Here is a 22,936-nt window from a genome sequence, read left to right as displayed (position 1 = left end):
ACATGGGAACGTCTCAACGGTTTGAATAAAGTTTGGTGCACAGGAAGAGCGTCTCCTACACTTACCCAGCTATGTAAGTTTTGCACAGACTGTATAGAATAATGCGTTCAAAATATGTGCTTCCCTTAGCTGACTGGAACCACACAAAGATAAGACAACGGGGGTTAGTTCTGGACAGTTTCTAAATCCCGCAAGTGTCGGTCTTCTGGTGGACTCCTCGGTGCGGAGGAGGAGGTGGAGGCAAGGCCGATATGAGGGTGTGTAACCGCGGGGTAATGATGCTTCTGACCACGGCGGGGGCTTTTTGCGCCTTCAGCCTCATGACCATCGCCGTGGGCACGGATTATTGGCTGTACTCCCGCGGGATGTGCCGCTCCAAGAGCCAGACGGACAACGACACCGTCCACAAGAACGAAGAGGTCCTAACCCATTCAGGTTTGTGGAGGACCTGCTGCACCGAAGGTAGGAGGCACGTCTTCTGTATGTTATATAACTTTTTTCATTCATTCATTCATTCATTCATTCATTCATTCATTCATTCATTCATTCATTCATTAATATTTATATAAATATTCAATTTTTTCATGTTAGGTCTGGAAGAATTTTGGCAACAAAAAAGTCAGTTTATGTTTTTGTATATCTGTGTTGTATTTAAACTAATGAAAATAGACCATAGTCCCTCATATGAAGATAAATATTTCCTCAGAAACTACTTCCTTTTCAAAGAAAGTGATCATGTTTGATATATGTTAAGTCATTCTCATCTCAAATAGCCAGGGCATATTAAAATGCATACAAATAAAAAACTTAGTAGGTTAAACAGACTTTTATTAGCTATTCTTATGAGTCTGCTTTCATTTTGTGTAGCACAGAAAACCTTTAAGGGGAAGCATTTAAGTGTAAAACAACTCACATTTTATTTCAGATTTACTAATTTCAATTTGTCCACTAGATTAATAAATATACGCCAAGATGAAGAACAAAGCAGTGATTAAGTCCTGGATCTGAGATGTATGAAAATTATACCATCAATCATTTATTGCCTTTTAATGGCTCCATTTCTCCTCTCATTCCCATAAGCACCCATTCGCATAGCTAATTTTCTGAATGAATAGAAAATGTTCATACCTTTTCTTTCTCTTTCTTACACTTGACTTTTATCCTCTGTTCCTCTTAGCCCCACCCTCTGTTGCTGCCTCACTCTACTCGAAAATGGTTTAATGGATGAGGCAACAAAGCATGCAGAGGATATCAATGCTTCAACAATCCTGTGTGTCTGTGTGTGTCCGTTTGAGCTACTAAAAGCCACGAACAAAGATCTATAGCTAAGAGCTGCCAGGCCAACATAGGCCATGAGTGGTGGTAGTTAGCACCAAGGTTATATATTTAATTTGTTGTATACACTTTTTAAAATATATTTGGTTACATGTAATTACTAAACTCTGCAGGAAAGGTTTACAATGACATGCAGTTACCATCTTCGAGAGTCATAACACTTATGCAACAAGCTTCTAAAAATTTTAAAATCATCGTGTTCATAGGTAACTGTGTCCGGGATTAATCTGAAAAAGAAGAAATCTGTTTTAGATGTTACCTCATCTCTCTCTGTATCCTGACAATAATCTGAATACATGTTTTCTCTGTATTTTTTCACTCATTGTGGCCGAGTTGTAACAACTGAATGAGTTTTGTTTTGGTAACCATGACAACTAAGCCACACAATCAATACCGGTCAATCAGTGTGGGACACAGGAACAAATTCATCAATATATTCCTATGTTTGAAAATGTTTAAAAGCAATGGGCCTACTGATAGCAGGAAGCATGAGTCCGATTCCATGTAAGTCCACATTAAAATACATCAAAGTATAGGATGCTTGTCAGTTAATGCATAAATGACCACATATCTCTGCAAAGAAGGAAATGCCAGTAAATAGAGTTGTGTGGGAAAGTTCTTTGCTTCAGCTGCGTTCACCCAAAATCTCCCAGTGTTGTACCGTCCTGGAGGGTTGTGCTCAGCTATTTTTATTTGTACTGCTGAATGTAAACACTGTTAAACAATCTAAACTAATGTCATATTTTCCATTTACCCCCTCAGTCTTACTTAACCAATACTTAACCAATTATATATATATATATATTTATATATATATATATATATATATATATAGAGAGAGAGAGAGAGAGAGAGAGAGAGAGAGAGAGAGAGAGAGAGAGAGAGAGAGAGAGAGCAAGAGAGAGAGCGATACCATCCACTAACCAGATTAGTTTTCAAGTGTTAAAATATCTTCCTGGTACACGCTTCTGATAAGAAAAAAAAAAAAAAAATAAGACACTGGTTTGTGTTCAATTACTTAAAGCCAAATAAGAAAGGAACCACCGACTTTAATCCACCTAATGCAAACTTGACAATATGACTGTTCTCTCCAGTAAACAGCTTTTAGAAAAAAAGGAAGTATGTGAACATCTGTAGTATTTGCCTAAGTGAGCATGCAATTAAAAAGCAAGTATATCTGATTTATTTATTTCCTAAAAAGGGACAATGCACATTATTATAGTGTACATGTAAACTTTGTAGGATTTAGCCAGAGCTAATTATCATCCCTAGTCCCTTTGTGGCAGTCAGCCACAACACATCATAGCACAAAGCAGCAGAGCAATAAAAAGCAATATACATGTAAGTGCAAAATGAAACTATTCATAATTCTCCATATTACTGGATTTATGTGTACACAATGTGCACAAAATAGTTCATCTTCTGACTTCCTGGGGCTCAGACAGATACCTTTATTTGCATCACAGGAGTAACTGAATGCTTGCTAAATAAAGTGATATTTTGCTTTTTATGAAGTGGGACTATGTGTAACTTATGAGCAGTTGTGTCTTGCCCGCAGAGTATTGCAGTCAGAGCACTCTGAAGAATCAGTGAGGAACTTTTACATTTTCCTTAATACTGGGTTGTTTATCACACCTTAAGCCCATTCTTAGCTGTCAGTAGTGACTGGTATGAACTTTTGCATGTTGACCACAAACAGGTAGCTGAGAGTCCAGCAAAATGGCTTCTCTTGTGATTGTGAATTCATAAAATCTTATGAGAATCCAGCTGCTTTGCAAGGTATTTGTAGAGCTAAACTACATCAAAACAGACAAAAATAAGAACTGAAACAGCTCTTTGGATGGCTGCTGCTACATTAAGCCCCTGTCTGTGAGTGTATGCAAATATACTGGGTCACATGTAAAATCTTTATCATTGTTCTTACTCAGGGATATTTCAGGGTGTTTGCAAAGACATCGACCACTTTGCGGAAGATGCAGACTATGAGCAGGATGCTGCAGAGTACTTACTTAGTGAGTAAAAATGAAGTACATAACATTGAAATCCAACAGCTGAGTCAGAAGTTTTGTTACCTAAACACCCCCATTGTCACCCCTGTTCTCCTCAGGAGCAGTACGAGCCTCCAGCCTCTTCCCCATCCTCAGTGTGGGATTATTATTTCTCGGGGGTGTGTGTGTAGCCGCCAGTGAGTTCTACAAGTCACGCTACAATGTCATTCTCAGTGCTGGTATTCTCTTTGTCTCTGCAGGTCAGACACAAACACACATTGCATTTTTTCTTGAATAAAATGCCCTTTTAGATTTGTCTGTTTTTATTTCTGCTGTCCTCTTTTTTTGATAATTTTTGACCCAATGAGTCTGGTGTGAGTCATTGGGTTTAAACATAACCTGACCATCTTTATCCCTCTAAATTCTTCTTCAGGCCTCAGCAACATCATCGGCATCATTGTTTACATATCAGCCAACTCAGGTGACCCAAGCCAGAGCGACAACAAGAAGAGCTACTCTTATGGCTGGTCCTTTTATTTTGGGGCTCTTTCCTTTGTGCTGGCTGAAATGGTGGGCGTCCTGGCAGTGCACGTGTTCATAGAAAAACACAGACAGCTGCGCACTAACGGCCGGCCTTCACTCATAAAGCCCCCCATCTCCCGCAGCTCATCTTACTATCGCAACCGTTACTACCAGAACCGCAGCCGCCGCTACAGTTACAAGAGCAACCACAGCACTGGGGACTCCACCTCACACACCTATCAAACACCACTGGGGCATGACCGAGAGCCACCCATCTCCGATGGATCCAAAGTCGCTGGCATGGCAGGTTTGCCCACACCAGTCACAATAGACTCAGAGTTCATGCTGTACACTTTAACCTCACCTCTCAAAGACGACACAATTAACATGGCTGTGGATGATTTAACAACTGCAGCTGCTCACAACAACACAGAGATGCTGCCGGGAAACTGTGCGTCCAGTAGAAGGACAACGCCTGTCTGAAAGGAAGAGAAAAAGACTTTTTTTTTCTCTGGCAATCAATCATTTCAGCTCAAGACTGAACCAGTTTGTTTCATTTAATGTTGTCTTACTTGAAGAGAAATAGAATACATGGATAATAGCAAAATTTTGAGATTGTTCTTATTTAGTATTTGTTAAGCTACAGTAGATGTATCTGTTATTTGCGTGAATGAGTTTGTGTAGAAATAGGAATGTGTGTCAGTAATGCACAGAGACAGAAAGGAGAAGCTGATCATGAGAATAATACCCACTCACATAAAAATAACAGATACCACACATGACTATGTCATAGATGTTCTGTTCCCATCCTCCTTTATGTGTCCTAAATGCTCAAAATCGAAACCCCATTAAATGCATTAGCGCCCACCCTCTCTGTCTCTCACTGTGTCTCATTGTGCATCTGAGTGTGAATTACAAATGTGAGCAAGCACATGTGTAACAGAAGTTTCTGCCATTATGGTTATGTCACTTAGCCTCTGTTTACATCAAATATAGCTTATAAATAAAACTTTTCTGACAAAACAAGTACAATTCAGAGTTTAGTGTTGTTTGTATATTGCACAGAGCACTCAGGTGTCTGTGTGTGAAAGTCAATATTCAAATGTCTGTCCTTGCATTCGTTATCTGAGTACAAATAAATGAACAATGCCTGTACCCATTTATCAAAAATAATTGGCCCCCCTGTGCTGGCAAAATATCAAGGCCTTCCAGTGTGTGAACATGCATGAATGAATTGTATTACAGGTGAAGTTAGGGCAGGATACAGAATACAGGCAAGGCATACGGTGCATCAGCACAACAGCAGGCTTACAGAGAAATGTTGAAGGTTACCATGGCAGCAGCAGCTTTCAGGAGAACATTCAAGGCAGTTGTGATGAATTTAATCGCACAAGAAATTACCTGACAACGCCATCAGCCATACTGCAGTTACCTTTCGAACTCTATAAATGACTTCACAATTTAACAGTGTTTATTATCCAAAGTCCCACTTTGTTAGATAAAAGTCTTCTTATTATATCATTTGAGGTTGCTGAACTTTAATTGTGTTCCAGAAATGTTCATGACAAAATCCTAGTAGTAAGTAAGATTCAGTTTGGCATCCTGATCCTGTTGTGTGCAACACCTCTGACGCACTATGTAAGGTCTGTCATTACATTTGATCAAACTGGACTGTTAACTCACTCAGGGCATATAGGGGGTTATGGAGTGGTACATAAGATATAGGCTAAGGTACAGTTTGTGTGTGCATCAGCTGATTAAGTTTTTAATTACCTTACACATAACAGAAATAAGCCTGTTTCTGTCAGTGAGGGGAAACTTAATAAACATTTGGAGTTACAGAAGTAGAAATGTCATTGGTTCATCAAAGTGATTAGATTGTCCATCGTGTTTTACTTAAACAGGCATTTATTCTTATTTAAGTAATGATTGATTGGTGATAACTTGACAATTTTTTTCTTTAACAAAAAAATAATTAAAACATGAAATGACATGACAAAAGTCATAGTCAGTATGAAGAAATCAATCTGTTTCAATAGCTTACTTTTTATTTACAGTAATAAATGTTGCTTTACACAAGTTCCACTGATGAGAACTTACCCCACACAGACTATCTCCTGCTGTCTAGTCCACTGGTTCTCAATCAGAGTTTGGGACCTTGATGAGGTTTGTAAGGTCATTCTTGCAGGTAACCGGTTGGTAAGTAAGAAAAATGAACATAATCTGAAAATAATACATTCTAGACTGAGGAATGGTTTGTGCATTGTAACATCAATCAATTATATAACTTGTATTAGAATTTATTTTATTTAATGTGGCTGTGATAAAGTGTGCATGGAGGTCTCTAGAGAATGTCAAGGTATGTTACACTGTGTTGCTAGCTAGGATGGGGTGCCATGGAAGGAATGCTGGTTAAGTTTTGTTTGGCAACAAATGGTCAAACTTTGTGGTAAAGAGAAGAGATGGAGAAAAAAAAAACTAAAAACAAAACAAAACAAGGAGAAAGAACATGTACCTTACAGCAGGGTGTAAACAAATGACATCACTGAAGAGAAGATCTGCATAATTAATAAGCCAAAGTAGTGCCCCTCGCAAAGTAACACACACCACACACACACACACACACACACACACACACACACACACACACATATATATATATATGTGTGTGTGTGTGTGTGTGTGTGGTATCTGTTATCTTGGCACTGTGGAGGATTGGAACGTCTAACCGCCCGGAAGTAATCTCTTGCCTTTACGTACTTTTTATAAAACCCCAGAAACATCCGGTTCCGTCCAGCGCCATTTTGATGAAACAGCGAGGCTAGGAACAGCTTGGATTACCTAAATGGATTTTATGGATTTAAACTGAAGAATCATCTGGATACGCGTTTTTCGGATTGGAAAACTATCATGGATCGAAGTGGAACCTTTCAACCCTGACTGTGAAACTGGTGGATTGTGTCAGTTAATTCGACAGTAAACTGTTGCAACGATGTTAGTGTAACTCCGTTACCCATTAGCTGTTAGCTTTTGTTAGGCCATTGGTGTTTCATAATGTGTTGAGTGGCGAGGCATGATTAGCTAATCTTGAAGTGTAGCATGCTAGCATTAACATTTACACGGTTCATTACAATGTCAGAATATAATTTTGAGGTCCGTCAGAATTAAAGTTAACACTGTTGACTCGTTGGGGAGCTTTTGTGGACTTTTTTGAGGGGCGCGATAGTCTTTGTTCATACTTGGTTGAAGAAGAAAACGGAGGGACTATTTCTGAAAGGCAAAACATTGCTTCAAGGACTGGTGCTCGGGAAACCAAGGGCCCGCTGCTAGCTACACAAGCGGTTCGCAGTGCGGCGGTTTGGGCTTTTCATCAAGGACAATACACTATGGACTTTGTCTCATTTACATCCATGTAATTGTGCTGCGTGGACTCTCTTGGATTTGGTCGCACCCTGATGTGTTTTATTGGACTTTGAAAAACTGACGAGGTACCCAGTGCCTCTCAATGGCCCTCTGGTCTCACCCTTCGTATATTTTTCTTTGGCAATAATAAGGACTATATCGTCATCTGCGAGCTGAACCTTTTCCTATTTTATCCTTTTCTTTGTCCAGAGTGTTTCAGCGAATATAAAGAAGGTTTACCAATTAAAGTCACCTCATTTAGCCTCCTGTGTTCAGTGTTGACGCTGTTTAATTTTCTTATGACAGGCCTGTGTTCTTTTTACCCCACTTGTGCTTGATTGACATTGTAGTGCTTAGACCTGTAAAAATGTCGTGTGTTCACTATAAGTTTTCTTCCAAACTGGACTACAACACAGTCACTTTCGATGGGCTGCATATCACTCTCAGCGAGCTGAAAAGGCAGATTATGGCCCGGGAGCGCCTCAAGGCCACAGACTGCGACCTGCAGATCACCAATGCGCAGACTCGAGAAGGTATTTCATCATGACACATTGCATGAAGGCTGATTTAAAAAAAAAAAGTCATATTGTGAAATGCTGCTTATATGTTGACATTTTCAACATGGTGTTGGTGGGTAAAAGTAGTAAAAAATTGGGCCAGCCTGGGTTTTTGCACATTCAATTTTTTAAGCTTTGTTTTGCATTGAAAAGGCATCTAATTTGTTTTTATTGATTTTTTTTTTTTTTACATTGGATATTAAGGGATGTGTAAGACTGTCATAATCTAAACAAAACACTCATAATGCATGTCTTGAGGTACTTCTGGCTTATTTAATTTAGATTTTCTTAACCCTCTGCAGACTAGGGTACAAATGGACTTTTTTTTTTTAGTTTGAGTTTATGCTTATATTTTACTTTTTAAAAATACATTAACCTACCTTGTTTGGCATATTTTTTTTCAGAATAATCTCACCTGTGTGAATTAATTTTTTTTTATTTTTTTTTTTACCTAAGGTATTAAAGCACTGGACCTAAATTCCAACAAAAAGACAGAAAATGAGTGGGAAAAATTGGATTTATTACCATCAAAACCACACTGCAGCATGTAGTACTTGCAAGTTTCAGCTTGCTAGCACTTTCCTTAGAAAAGCCAGTTTTTACTGTTTCTTTCCGCATCAGATGCCCATCGAACATCATTATAATTCAAGTTTTACTTGGTCAAACAACACAATTTAAAAACTGGTTGGTATTTTAAAGTCTGCACTGTTAATAGGAGTTGAAATGGAAACTTTATGTGGCTATGTCTTGCTGCTAGGTCATCTCAGATGTGATCAGGACGCACCAGCAAGTCCGTTGTCCCCCAGAGGATTATGAATCTTAATTTTAAAATGAATACCTCAGAAATGCCTTGTGTATAGTTTTGGTTGTTCCAGGTACTTTTACAACTTTGTGTTAAGATATATCATACAAGCTTAAAAAAATACTGCATTTTGACCTCAAAAGTCAGAATATCATTATAGTTATGGTCACCACCCCCCCCCCCCCCCCCCACACACACACACACAGAAGCAGCACAACCTTATCAACTGACAAATGATTAACTTAAGTTCAGCAACAAAATGTGTTATATAAGGATCAGGGATGCGTTAATTCCTGTTTTGTAAATTATTACCAAATTTAAAAAAATTGTGCTTAGTGTGTGAGCTACCTTCTTTTTTTGAAAGGTGCATGAAGAAGTAGAGGTTGAGATATACCAACTTGATGGCCCATAAGCTTTTGTTTTTCTTTTTTAAACGCAGCAGTTCTGCATGACTATTAGGCAAATTGTAAAATTATTTTAGCAGATATTATTTTTTTATTATTATCATGAGCATTTTTCAGTATTATGATTTTGAATGATTTCTGTTGTCTTTTGCAGAATATACAGACGATGAAGCCCACATCCCAAAACACTCGTCTGTGATCGTCCGCCGCACTCCAATTGGTGGAGTAAAACCTGCTGGCAGGACGTTCATTGTGTGGGTATATTTATAATACAAATATAATTTGTGAGACACAATGAAGTACTTGGGTTGCTCATTTAAACATTTAATGATGCCATCTGTAGGTTTTTGTTTTTGTTTTTTGTTTTTTTTTCCCCATTCCTGTCCAGTGCCATGTAGTAGAAAACTTGATCTGTGGCTGGTCGTGGAGTTCTGTCGGCAAATGACAATTTTATTCTCTTTATTTCTGCAGAGATCGTTCTGACACAGCTGTTGTGGGATCATCAAGACCCGTATGTAAAAAAACAAACAAAAAAAACCCAAAAAACACCCTCTCCTCTTCACCTCTCTCTCCCTCTCTCTATCTGACTATAGTCACCTTTTCTTGAGAACATTCTGTCAACAAAGATCAAGTTGTATCTGATGTTCTCTGTGTGTTTGCCACATTTGTGTTGAAATTTCAACCTGTTATGTCTTATATGAGAAAGGACTCCTGGAGTCACCCTAGTTAAAATAGTTTGTTGTTTTTTTTAAAAAAAACTTGGTTTTATTTCTTTAAACAAAAAAAGAAGACAGACTAAAGTGCATTATGGCTAAATGAGATGAAGTAAAGAGAAACAACAGACCAGGAATCATTGTTTAATGATGCTTTGAACTAAGTGTTGAACTGTTGCCACATGATAATTTCCTGAGAAATGATTTTAAAAGTGACTGTATTTCATAATGAAATGGTTTTGTACCCTGCATCAGGTCAGGCAAATGTATTTTAAGGGGTTTGTAAAAGGACAAAAAATGGTATTTTCTGTATTGCTAATTCATTGTCTTTTATTTTCTGTGAAATAATTTTATTTATAATCTGGTTAAAGAAGCCAAAGAAGTAAAGTGTGGCTGAGATTGATTGTAATTAACTTTAATAATGGCATTTATAAGACTAAAGCTGTGTGAGTGGAGTCAATTTGCCAGTGGTTTTTATTTGATTTCAAAAGCGTGCCCTTCTAAACAAATATTCTCCTATTTGTTGTTCAGTAACAATTATCAATGTCACTTGTTCTGTCTTGTATAATTTAATCATGAAGATGTTTTGTTTTGCCTCTAGAATGGACTGCACATACTTTTTTTGAAGGGTCACACATTTTACCCTGCTGAGTTGCACACATTCAGTTTCTAAGATCCTCTTTTGCAAAGACACTATTAAAATTCAAAGTGTATTGTTACAACTTTGATTTTTGGTGGGGGCGGGGGCAGTTAAAAGCCAGTTTTGCTAAGTAAGATGCTGTGATTTGGCCTTACCTGTAATGCTGTGACACGACCACAAAGTACTAACGCATAATCAGTGAAGTAAATGCCCTGTGAATCTCTGGAGGCCTCCCATGGTTGCTGCAGTGACAAGTATACTGGTGTAGTGTGTCCTGTAAGCTGCAGAACCTGTCAATAAAGTTGTTCAGCGGTTCAGTGTCAGAACCGCTTGCACCAGATCCCTGTGTGTTCCCTCCACAGCATACTGCAATAACCAGTATTTTCTCTGAGTCCTGTGGATCATAATGGACATCCCACCCTTCTCTTTTATTAACAGACCTTTGTTAAAAGAATTGAGCATAGCAGCGGATGTAGAAAATGACCCTCTGTGCTTAACACTTCAGCATCCTGAGCTGTGTTACAGAGACATTACATTTTTCGTACTGGTACTTGTAGGGTTGTTTTTATGGGACAGTTTGAATGATTGATGATGCCAAGCGTTAGATATTTTTGATCCTCAGTCTGACTGTAGAGGAAAAAAAAGTGCACATTTTTGTTTTACCAGCTCAACGTGTTTTGACGCTTGACAAAGTTAGCATTTTTTTTATTGGAATGCAATCACTCCATGCTGTCAGCTCATTAGATTTCCAGAAATTAGGCTTAATAGAAAAGAACTTTTGTCATTGTAACGAAAAGTGCAACAATTACTAAAACAGTTAAATTAGTTTGAGACAGTTGTGACTGCTACTTTTTTACAAGGTGATGCAAAACTTTAAATCTCTGTGGCCCAAAACTGCAGATTGTGTCAGCAGTGTACTTTTAGAATTTGCTGATATCCCCACATAGTTTGGAAGCTTTGATGTGTTTAAGAAGAAGGTTGAAAGAATGGAAAATATGCATGCCTAGACTTGTGTGGAGAAGTACTTTAAAGTATACTATACATGGAATAACCTTATAGAAACAGTTGTAAATGTTGTGGGCATGGATTTATTAATTTGTAGGAGTGAATATTTGAGAAATACTAAGTACAGGCGAGGAGTTGTAATATTTTTTAACACTTGGCAAAAGGATAGAAATGCCACCAGCATGGATGCCCTGCTTTTTTTAAAACCACTTTTTCTACATTGTACCATTATTTCATATTTTCTATGTAAATCGCTATGGACAAACAGTCTGAGGGTTTCACCTTAGCCCCTCCAATTTTTTTTTTTTTTTTACAACAATGACAACAGAGGGATGAAAATCGTGACCACCGTTTAAAATTCATGCTCACTTGTGCAAATGTGCATTATTTTATGTGCTTTAAGTGTGCAGCAAAGACCTTTTATATTGTGAAGGCTTGAGTGGACTGGAAACAGATGTGGTGGGAAACTGTCAGGACTCTTCCAGTGTATGTCTAATCGACATATTAACACCCTTAATTTATATACTCTGATTCTCCTGCAGACGGATTCTTCTCCTTCTTTGTCTCTCGCCCAACTGGCCAAGGTAGCTTTTTTTGTACATGCTTGTTGTTCTTCAAGAAAACATTTCTCCAATTATAATCAGTAGATCTTTTGTTGATTTATTTTGGGGGATGCGTTGGTATTCATTTCTCTTCTTTCTCTGTTGTGTTATAGACTGCAAACTTGGTTGACGCAAATGCATCAGAGGAGGACAAGATTAAAGCTATGATGTCTCAGTCGAACCATGAATATGATCCAATACAGTTAGTAAACGTGCCTTCATTATTCTTGCAATTTTTTCTATACAAACCTGTGCATGTCTGGCTCATAAATCTGTATTCATCATTTTTAGTAAAGAGCTTAAATGAACTCAATTTGTCTTTTCAGTTACTCCAAGAAGGCAGTTGGACCCCCACCTGCTCATTATACCTGCTATCGCTGTGGAAAGTCTGGTCACTACATTCGAAACTGCCCAATGCTTATGGTAATCATTGGTGCATTGTTTGTTGTTCGTCCTTCACCATGTTGTTTCTTCTAACCTTTAAGACGGCAGTAATTTATGATATTCAGATGATTATTTATTTATTTGTGTATTTTTAATACTTTCAGGTGCAGGATAAAAGTGCAGATGGTCCTAAGCCAGTAAGGATCAGTAAGGGCATACCACAGAGCTTCTTGGTGAAAGCAGACCCGGGGGCAAAGGGAGTCATGTTGACGAGCACCGGAGAATATGCTATACCCGCCATAGATGCGTATGTCAACCACAAATGAATGCAGTTTTGAATCTGTGGTGCATTGAATGAATCATAATCATAATTCTTTCTTGTTTTGTACCCTTTTGCCTTTTAAAATGACAATTATGTTATTAATTTATTTACTAGTTTTATTTTTTTGCTGTTAACATACCCCCTAAAATGAAAAACTACTTCTGTTATGATAGGGAAGCATATGCACAGGGGAAGAAGGAACGGCCACCGTTTGTTCCACTAGACCAGTCTTCATCTGAGGATGATACCGATCCAATCCCTGATGAGCTCTTGTGTCCAATCTGCAATGACCTGATGACTGATGCCGTAGTTATACCCTGCTGTGGAAACAGCTACTGTGATGAATGTGAGTTGTAACATGAGGGATGATTGTCACTGTGAATTTAAACCCATTTTATGTTTCATGTTATGTATATTGGGCTACGTCCGATCTTGAATAATTTTGAGTAGTTTTTGATGGTTCAGTTGCATTGCCAGTCAGTCTTTGATTAGTTAGTTCACTTTTTTTAGACACATGGGTCCATAGTGAAAAAGAAACAAAATAAAGAAAAAAGGAAACAAAACATTAAATTCAGTTCAATATCACAAGTTTACATGAAGGCTAAAACGCCAATAATTCCACATCTTTGCGTGAAATCCAACTGAGCTTAAAGTGCAGCTACACCCCCACCAATTTTTGAAAAATGACAAACTGCAAGGGTTGGGGTACGAGATGTGGGGTGATCATGGGGGTGGAGAGTGGGCAGGTCAGAATAAACAGGCAAACGTGATTTGATGACAGACAGCACCTCAGCGGCCACTAACAAGATGGAAAGCGAGACTTTGAGGTGGTAGACTTTTAGAATCTCCTCATCTACACAAGAACAAGGTGGTCCTGAACCATATCAGTCTGAGACGTTGACTCTGTTGTGCTGGCCTGTCAACAGCTCCAGCAACTCTGGAAAGCTGTGGTGACATGCGGCAGGTTGTGGCAGCTGCCAGAAATGCCGCTATAAGTTGCTGTTACTACAATTTGAGCTGCTGTCTGTCGCCAGATGAGGATCAGCAGTTTAAGAATAAAGTCTGGTGTTACTTATACACCTCTCAAAAGCACAAATCCGTCCCATTGCAGGAATGTTTTCATCAGTTATGAGCCATTTTTGACCCACAAAATCCTGTTTTATAAAGAAATTTAAAAATGACTAATTTTATCAACAGTATAGGTGGTTTTTATCACAATTAAGTAATACTATGTTGTTTTACAGCTCAAACATTTTAGGGTGCACTACCCCTTTAATGTAGGATCAGTCATAGATTTGTAGATTCCTTTAACCTGCTCATACAACTATAAATGGGATTACACAATCGCCTGACAATTGGGTACACCAACACCAACAAACATTTGGCTTTCACAGCTCCATTATGGCATCTTAAACATCAGCCTCATTCCATCATTGTATGCTAAAGTGAGTTTCCGCATGCTTCCTCCTCTGAATCTTCACTGGAACAGTGTCCATACCTAATTTATGGCTCGACATATTGACTTGCACAAACATTAAACTGCATTGTCTATAGATTGCATTATCGTCACACAGATCATCGGATATATAACCGCCCTAAGTATTTAACCACTGTACAATCTTTATGAACAGTACCTGACAAAGCGGAGTCAGGAAATACTATACTCTAGTCCTCTCTACTTCTGGCAATCAAAATATTACTCTTTTCGGCATTATAATTAATGTCAAGCTCTAAGCCATATTGATAGCAGACCCTCTGTAACTGTTGAAGGCCAGCACTATATGAAGAGAAGATCTCTAGATCACCTGCATACATTAAATGGTTAACTGTGGTATCACCCATCATGCATCCATAATTTTTGCAGAAAAGAAGAAATTATGTACTACTATAGATACGGGACTTGATAAGGAAGTTCTTGTCATTTTTTTCTTGTTTGTAATAAATGTGACCTTGTATCTTAAATGACTGTTTCCAGGTATCAGGACTGCATTGTTGGACTCTGAGGAGCATGTTTGCTTCACATGCAAACAGTCAGATGTTTCACCTGATAACCTCATTGCCAACAAGTTTCTTCGACAGGTAAGTAGCCTCTTTAGATGCATCCATTCTTTATTGTTGTAGGCTAATTTGACTTGAATCATTTATGAAATAACAAATCTGGATTTTTGTCATGTAGGCTGTAAATAACTTTAAGAATGAGACCGGATACACCAAACACGTGCGCAAGCATATCCAGCACTCAGCCCCTCCTCCACCACGGCCGCAGTTGGTCAGACCTTTGCAGTCAAGACAGCAAGACCCCCTAATGGTTAATGTCTCCAATCCTCCTTCAACAAGTGCACCCATAACTGTTCCTAAAGCACAGGACCCGCCTCCTGCACCTGCTCCCGTTGCCACTTCTCCTGTTGCTCCTGCTGCCCCTAGTCCTCCTCATGTTGCTCCTGTTGAAGAAAAAGAAGCTTCACCAGCCTCGACATCTGTTGTTGACCACCATTCTCCTGTCCACACCACCAGCCACGGTGAACCACCCCCACCAGGGTATGTTAAATCAAAGACTTGGTTGGTTGTGATCAATAAAAATGTGTACTTGAGAACTGAGGTTTGAGGATGCGTTTTTGCCTTTTATTAATTTGTCTTTTTGTTTAGTGAGAATGATCCAGAGCCCGCTGTGACACAAGATTCATCAGGAACACCAGAAAGTGGATCCCAGGTGGGCCCATTTTCACCTGAAGAATAATGTATTGGTTGGAGTTCAGTTATTGTGTCACTGATAACTAAAGGTGTTCTGATTGATTGTAGCCCAATTGTTCTCAGCTAATATTTGTTGATCATAAGGGTCTTAATGACTGAATACTTCGAGTCTTTGCCACTGATATAGATTAACTTCATTGCCATCAGAAGGAAATGCCTCCTTTTAAAACAAGAATTCATCCAGTTGTTTCTATTAAACAAAAATTTTGATTTTACACTCCCCCCCACAGAGCTACAGTTTACCTGTTATTGGCCACCTGCCTCCTTCAAGACTGCTTCATCCACCAGGTCAGAGGCTAAATTTAGTCATTTGAGGAAAAAACTATGAAAGGAAACTGACTCTCTCTGTTCTACTAGGCAACCAGTCACGGCCCAACCACTCCCACAGAGGATCTGGCAGACACTGGTAAGTCTCAACCAGCAGTCTGATCTAATCTACTGGATGTTTCTATTTTAAGTCAGTCTTGTAATGCTTATTGTCCTGTTCTTTTTATCAGGTACAGAAGTCGGGGGGAGCCCCCCTCCACTCACCTGCAGACAGCTCTACCTCCAGCACCTGTTCCTCAAGTTTACCCATCTCCCCTGTACCCACCCCCACAGGCCTATCCCCCTCCATACAGCTCTGGCCCCGGCCTTATTCCTCCACCTGTCCTCAGTTACCAGCCACAGGCTGTTTATGCACCCGGACCACAGGGGCTCAACCCTCCATGGGTTGGCCCAGGTGCTCAGCCTCCTCTTGTCCCTTTACCACCATCCCTGTCACAGCCCCCCCTCTCAAAGGAGGATTTCTACAGACCAAGGCACCATCGACAAGACAAGTGAGTTGATCTAAAACTACTTTCAAAACTACCGTGTTTTCTGTAGCTGATGAAAAACAAATTTGTTATTAAATATCACTTAAGGTTGGAATTATGAAAATTTATGAATTGAGTCCAATAGAAAATATGAAAGTGAAAATTGAATGTATCGTCTTCGTATTTATAGAATTACGTCTAAACTGGATGAATTCACTAAAGACTTTCATGAAGAGCTTATTAAGTACAGAAACGCACCAAAGAGAAGGAGACGATCTTATTCCAGGTAATTGCATTTCATTACAAGGACATTCAAGAATCTGTTGCAGTTCTTGTTTGAGGTCAGCTCATTGATAGTTGCTGATGTGTTTTTATACAAACAATTGGATTCTGTGGAATTTGGCTGTGATGGTCACCTATAGCAACAGTTTCTGCCATCTCACATCAGTTTTTTATGCAGGGTTAGGATTAGTCCAAGGAATCACAAGTGTTTTCAGTTATGTCTTTGAAAAGTTTTCACCATGCTTAGATCTTGCAATTATCCTTTAAATAGTGGTCATTTCCATAAGTGTATATTGTAAAAGTTGCACATCCAAAAATATTGAGGAAATTCAAATCATTCAAAATGATGTCCTCAGGTTTTTAGTTTTAATGCCTACTTCATGTGTTGTTTGCTTTCTATAAAAGAGTTGGCATGCATCCTTTGTCAAATAGCTTTGAGGCAGCACACAAACTTGGCAGGAATCAACTCTTAGTTTTATAATCTTTCTTTATTTTCCAACTGTTTTCTTCTCCTAGGTCCCGTTCATACAGCCGCTCTTCGTTCAGCCGCTCTCCTTACTCTCGCTCTAGATCTAGATCTAGATCAAGATCCAGGTCTTACTCTTTTTCCCCAAGTCGATCACGCTCCCGTTCACGTTCCCATGGCAGGTCTTATCCCCGTTCCCCTTATTCTCGACGAAATGGACGCAGTTATGGACGCTCCCGGTCAAGGTCCCGCTCCCGTTCAAGGTCTTACGGCTACCGGCGCTCTGCCTCACCACACTCTCCCTCTTACCGAGGAGGAGGCTGGGACGGAGCAGAAGGAGCTGTACCGTATAGGTCTAGGTCACGCTCCCCTGGTGGCTATCGGAGCCGAAGCCCTGGTGGACGAAAGCCACCTCCTCGGGAGTTGCCTCTGTATGACCTGAAGGGACACAGTCCTGGAAGCCATGATCGCTGGGAGAGAGAGCGGTATCGACAGTGGGAGAAGGATTACACAGACTGGTATAATAAATACTACAAAGACTATGACGGCCAACACCCTTCCATGCATCACAGAGGTCATGGCAGCAGAGACAGGGAGAGGGACAAAATGTCCTCATCATCCAGAGATTACTCACCCCAGGGGAGAGGAAGACGAGGGAGAGAGGAGAGAGGGGGTCCACCTCCGCATATCCCTTCCTCTTCCTCATCAGGGACCAAACCCAGCGCTAAAATTTTAAAGTCAAAGAAAATAAGAAAGAAGACATCCGAAGAAGCAGAGTCATCTCAACAGTCACTGGACAGAGGTGATGCTACTCCTGTCAGAGACGAACCTATGGACGAAATCGCTTCACACACTAAAACTCCTCCCATTTCTTCAAGGCCACCAGTTAGCACTGCAGTTTCTAAAGCTCCAGCCTCTAAAACCACTACCGCACCTGTAAAACCCACAAGCAAGTCAACATCAAAGATCCAGGCTGATAAAGTGAAGAAAGAGAAGGGTCAGAAGGGGAAAGTTAAAGTTAAGATGGAGGTTGTGAAGGTGAAAAGTGACAAGTTGAAGAAAAAGACAGGGGAGGGCGTGGTGACCAAAAAGAAAGACTCCTCGTCCTCTTCCTCTGTTGCTAAACCGTTAAAGACCATAAAACCCAAACCAGATGAGGCCTCCAACTCAACTACCCCTAAAAAGGAGAAGAGTAAAAGCTCTGGCGTGAGGCCGGCCTTGGTGAAAACCCCTCCATTGTCCTCTCTGAATCTTTCTCTACCTCATTCTTCTTTTCATGAAGGCCCTCGGTCCGGGCATGACATGCGTGGCAGAAGAGATCTACCACAGGGTTCTGGTCTTCTTCCTCTCCACCATCCACACAGACTCCCAATCCTCCCCCGACCTCCATCCCCAGTGGATAGCCGGAGGAGGATGGGAGAGGAGGGTCGCTCTTTACTCGGACCTCCACCTGTAAAGCTGAGGAGAATTGATGAGCTAGAGAGTGGAGGTGATGCCCTCCCTCACTCGCACTTGTCCCATCAGCCCCCAATCCACAGAGGCCCACTCCCCTCTGACAGGTCTACTTTTCATCCTCTACAAGGAAGGCGTGAACTGGTCCAGGGAGAAGTAGATCGAGGATCCATTAGACCACTGATGGACATTTCGGTGAGTCTTTCATTTTTGTCTTCAGATCAGTGCAAAAAAAAAGTATGCTCTCATTTATGTCATTTTAGAGGGAAATTCTTTTCAAATAGAAATGTTAGTCACCCAATTAACATTACAGAGCAACTAAGCAATGCAATGTTTGTTTTTTAATTTCCCAGTATAATGCAGTCCATTTCTGATGGTATTTCTTTCTCTATGCACACATTTTTGTCAGCTCCTTGAATTTTTCACATGGTTTTAGAGTTGAGATAAAAAGATTAACATTGCTCTTGTCCACAGAAGCCAGTGAGAAGGATAAAGTTGAACAGAGATCTGGGCAGAAGAGGCAGCTCTGAGACGGTGCCCTCAGACAGAACACAGTCTGGTCCTGAGAAGACAACCTCGACCTTAGATCGATCAGTTGCACCTAATGTCTCTGAAGGTGATAGACTTGGTAATACAACACAAGGAGCTGGAAGAAAGGAACCCCCAGCATCTACAGAAAGAGGCGTCTCTCGAGAAAGACCAAGCAGTGCTGGAGAAAGACACCACGGTTCAGACAGAGAGCATGACAGAAACTCTGGACAGGACAGAGAGCGAGAAAGACCATCTGGTTCAGACAAAGACAGAAATCTTGGATCTGACAGAGAGAGGGACAGGGTCTCTGGGTCAGGCTTGCAGAAGGCTGCAGCGAACAGAGACACAGAAGGAGAGAGGTCAGTGAAAACGGAAAGAAAAAACTCCAGCAGAGGAAACGGGGGAGGGAGGTCTGTCAGCGTGGATAAGATAACCATTGGAGAGAAATCTGCTATTACCAGGAGACTGGCAGACCACCAGGAGAAGCCAAGTGCAGGCTCCAAGGAGAGAGGAGAGGGGTCAGAAAGAGCTGCTAAATCTGACAGGTTATTACATTTGAATTCTGCTTGTCAAAACACTTTCCATATACAGGACTGAAAGAAAGCATGATATACTGGTCCTGTCTGTGAACTCAATTGTTAATGTAATTATATTCTCCTATTTCCCAGGAGTGCATCCAAGGACAGAACAGAGAGGAGTGCCCTCTCAGGAGAGAAACCAGCTGCTGCTCACAGAGAAGGTAATTTAAAGCTCTCTAAAAATACAGCAAGAGATGATTGATTTTGTCATGTGCCTTTTTAATTAAGAATTCATTAAAATCCATATCTGTTCCTCTTCCCCTCTGACAGGGGTCAAAGATGGTCAGGAGAAGGCCGCGAAGAGTAAACCTAGGATCAGTCGTAAGGCTCTACAAAGTCACACAGCTAGCTCTACAAGGTGAATCTGTTGTAGTTATGCTTTCTAAAGTCAATTTGAAGTTTTAAACGAGTTTGTGTGTTAGATTCCTCTTTTTTTATATATATATTTTTTTAGGTATAATCTCTTATTGAAGGCCAAATCTTACTTGTAGGATTGCAAAATAAACAATAAGTAACAATAAAAATGGCAAAGTGACTCCAAACGGTACTGTGTGTGTGTGTATATATATATATATATGTGTGTGTATATATATATATATATATATATATATATATATATATATATATATATATATATATATACACACACACACACATTCTTCGGCCATCCAAACTAAATTTAAATGCATCAATATTTAAGAAATTCTCTTAATGATATCATCATACAGTAAAATTCTTCAGTCATAATAAATGTTTTCCTTTACAACAGGTCAACTCAAGAAAAAAAGCAGGATTCGGAGAAAGACCAGAAGAATTTACCCTCTAAACCTGTAGAGCAGCATAAGTCTAGCCCAGTGGTGAGCCGTGTTCGCAGCCGAAGTGCCAGTCCAACCCTCAGTCCGGCCAGGGAGGAGCCGCTTATTCAGCCGCCTCCACGCTCAAAGTGGGAGAGGGAAGATGATGAAGAAGGCCAGGAAGACAGCCTTTCAGTACCTGCTAAGGAGCCCTCACCAGTGCTGCAGAGGAGTCGGGGCAAAGAGCCCGGGCACATCGAAGCATCCAAAGCCATCAGGAGTGAAGGCAGGGAAGTTGCAAGGGAAGAGAGGAGAGGAGTGGTGAGGGAGGAAAAGAAGGGGAGAGCACTGAGGGAGGAGGGTAAGGGTGGCAGGACTGTGCAGAAAGATGTGGAGAAGACAACCAAAACAAAAACTGTGAGGGAGGAGGGTAGAGGGGCAAAAGAGGAAAAGAGATCAGCAGTAAGAGAAGAGGAAAGAAGAGGTGGGGTAAGAGAGGAGGGGCGAGGAGTAACAGGGAAGGAGGAAAGATCAGCAGAAAGCAGGGGAGGAGGACGAGAGGAAAGTCGTGGCCCAGAGCCTAGGAGGCAACGTTTGTGCTCGGATCTGACTCGTGAGACAGACGAGGCGGCCTTCGTGCCCGACTACAGTGAAGGTGAGGGTTCTGAGCCGGAGAGAGGAAGGAGCGGCAGCCCAAGTCAGTCTCTCAGTCAGCCCTCCAACAGCCCCACGGCAAGCAACAACAGTGGCTCAGCTACCACCGCAACGGACAAGAAGAAGAAGAAACATAAGAAGCATAAAAAACACAAGAAGCACAAGAAACAAAGCAGCCAGGACAAAGAAGGAGAGCCCAAGAAACACAAACACAAGAAGAAGAAAAACAAGAAAAACAAAGACAAAGATGCGGAGGAGGATGGAAAGAAGATGGAGAAAGAAGAGGAAGAGGCTCCATCCTAACAGGCTCTGCTCAGTTTAATGGCCAAAAAATGCAACCTCTTTTATGCAGGACATGATGATGTAATAACAGCCAATAATCCTGCTCCATGTCCTGCTGGAAGGGAATGGATAAATAGTCCTTTTGACTGTCCCTGACACCGAGATCTGCTTCGCTGTTGTTTCCCTACTTCATGTTGCTGCAATGCAAAGACATGTTTTTTGTTGTGCCTGATAGTGTAGCATCGGGAGAGATGCTGAGGTCTCCTTTAGGTTTAATGCTGACCTGCTGATCTGGGGTCATGAAAAACTAGGGTTGTTGAGTTAAATGAAATAATAATAATAAAAAAAAAACAATTTATGCTCAGAGGGAAACTTTAAAGCACTGTTGTGATCAACCTTATGCTGAGCAGAATATAACTGATAACTGATTACAGAAATGATTCTGAATGATAGGAATAAATAACTTCGTACTCAGGGATGTGATTGCTTCTTTGTAAAGGAGGAATTGCTGTTCCTCTTTAATTTGTAAATGGTTTTGAACTTCTGCTTCAAATAATTTTTCCTCAGTTGGATTTGCTTACATCCCAGTGTGCTTTTCAGTGCTTAAATGATGAAAAACCAACGCTTTAAAGGCTGTTCTTTATTTGAAGGACTTAGCTAGCACTTTTGTATGTTTTAGCACATTACAAGATGTTATTAATTTTAGACATTTTGAGTATTGAACTTTTTTCTATTTTCGGGAAATTGTTTAGCTCAAGTGCTGTTGCTTTGGTTATCTAAGTTATTTAATATTCAAAACTATCTTGATTTGTTCAGCCATATTAATTGAAATCTCTATGCTACCTATTAAAAGTGGGGGAACATCTTGAGAAACACTTGGATGTAAAATTAATGAGCTAAAACGTATAAAAATCACTAGTTTGGTTCTTGACATTAAAGCAAACCTCTACACATTCATGCCACACTGGATTATGTAAATCAAGGATGTGTTTATTTAATGACAAATCTTTTTGTCTTTTGTTCTGAAGGTGCAGTAGCTGTGGATAACTTTTCAGTGAGTGTGTGTATGTATGTGTCTGTTGGTGTGGAAGTGAAATATGATGGAAATGTGATCGGTTTGTGTAATATTTTTTTTTTTTATTATCATTAAAATGTTTTGACCTAAAGTTTTTCTGGTGTTGTGTGTTTGAAGTTGGTTGTACATTGACTACACAAAAATGTTTACATGCATTCTAGTCGGATAAATCTGGTTTTAAAGCCTTAAAGCTGGTGACAAAAGTCTTAAGTGTGATGCCATGTAAAACTTGACTGAAGCTAATCAACAGCACATTTGTTAACTTGAACCTACAACCAGTTGTGGCAGAAAAGTTCTGCACATGTAGTCCATGGTTGTGGAGCTATAAGAGTCTCCTGCAAAACTTCACATTCGTTAGAATGTGTGTTAGTTTTTATTCAGGTACATTTTTGATTTGATATGTTTTTTGTGAATTTAATTATGGAACTGTCATTTATCTGTTAACATGAATTTTCAGTGCAGATTTTGCGCCTGGTGATGTGGCATCACATTATAAACTACCTTAATGGAAATGTGTTTATCAACCTAAGTTCATTAAAATTAAACAATGAAAGACGTAATTGTAATGTGTATGTATATATATATATATATATATATATAT

The 22,936-nt window shown here is 40.0% G+C and overlaps 2 protein-coding genes across 3 annotated transcripts; both read left to right on the top strand.

The window, feature by feature from the left end:
* The first annotated feature begins 51 nt into the window (after window positions 1-51).
* LOC121638606 (voltage-dependent calcium channel gamma-3 subunit) lies at window positions 52-4,702 on the top strand. Its single transcript, XM_041983476.1, has 4 exons — window positions 52-462; window positions 3,264-3,347; window positions 3,443-3,583; window positions 3,757-4,702. The coding sequence occupies exons 1-4, from the start codon at window positions 252-254 to the stop codon at window positions 4,326-4,328; spliced, it is 1,008 nt and encodes a 335-aa protein (XP_041839410.1). The 5' UTR covers window positions 52-251; the 3' UTR covers window positions 4,329-4,702.
* A 1,927-nt stretch (window positions 4,703-6,629) lies between these two features.
* Window positions 6,630-22,426, top strand: LOC121637731 (E3 ubiquitin-protein ligase RBBP6-like). Of its 2 annotated transcripts, none has more exons than XM_041981975.1 (20): window positions 6,630-7,780; window positions 9,165-9,264; window positions 9,482-9,521; window positions 11,911-11,952; window positions 12,084-12,172; window positions 12,297-12,393; window positions 12,519-12,661; window positions 12,850-13,022; window positions 14,652-14,755; window positions 14,853-15,214; window positions 15,323-15,386; window positions 15,658-15,715; window positions 15,785-15,833; window positions 15,925-16,245; window positions 16,412-16,507; window positions 17,020-18,616; window positions 18,899-19,497; window positions 19,621-19,691; window positions 19,801-19,888; window positions 20,300-22,426. In XM_041981975.1, exons 1-20 carry the CDS (start codon window positions 7,615-7,617, stop codon window positions 21,279-21,281), a joined length of 5,241 nt encoding a protein of 1,746 aa, XP_041837909.1. In that variant the 5' UTR covers window positions 6,630-7,614; the 3' UTR covers window positions 21,282-22,426. The 2 variants fall into 2 exon arrangements, with proteins under 2 accessions (XP_041837909.1, XP_041837908.1); XM_041981974.1 differs by having other exon boundaries at window positions 18,896-19,497.
* The last annotated feature ends 510 nt before the right edge of the window (window positions 22,427-22,936 follow it).

Source organism: Melanotaenia boesemani, chromosome 4, assembly GCF_017639745.1.
Source record: "Melanotaenia boesemani isolate fMelBoe1 chromosome 4, fMelBoe1.pri, whole genome shotgun sequence".
Classification (NCBI taxonomy): domain Eukaryota; kingdom Metazoa; phylum Chordata; class Actinopteri; order Atheriniformes; family Melanotaeniidae; genus Melanotaenia; species Melanotaenia boesemani.
Note: the sequence above shows the minus strand (reverse complement) of the source record. Positions and strands in the feature narration are given on the sequence as shown.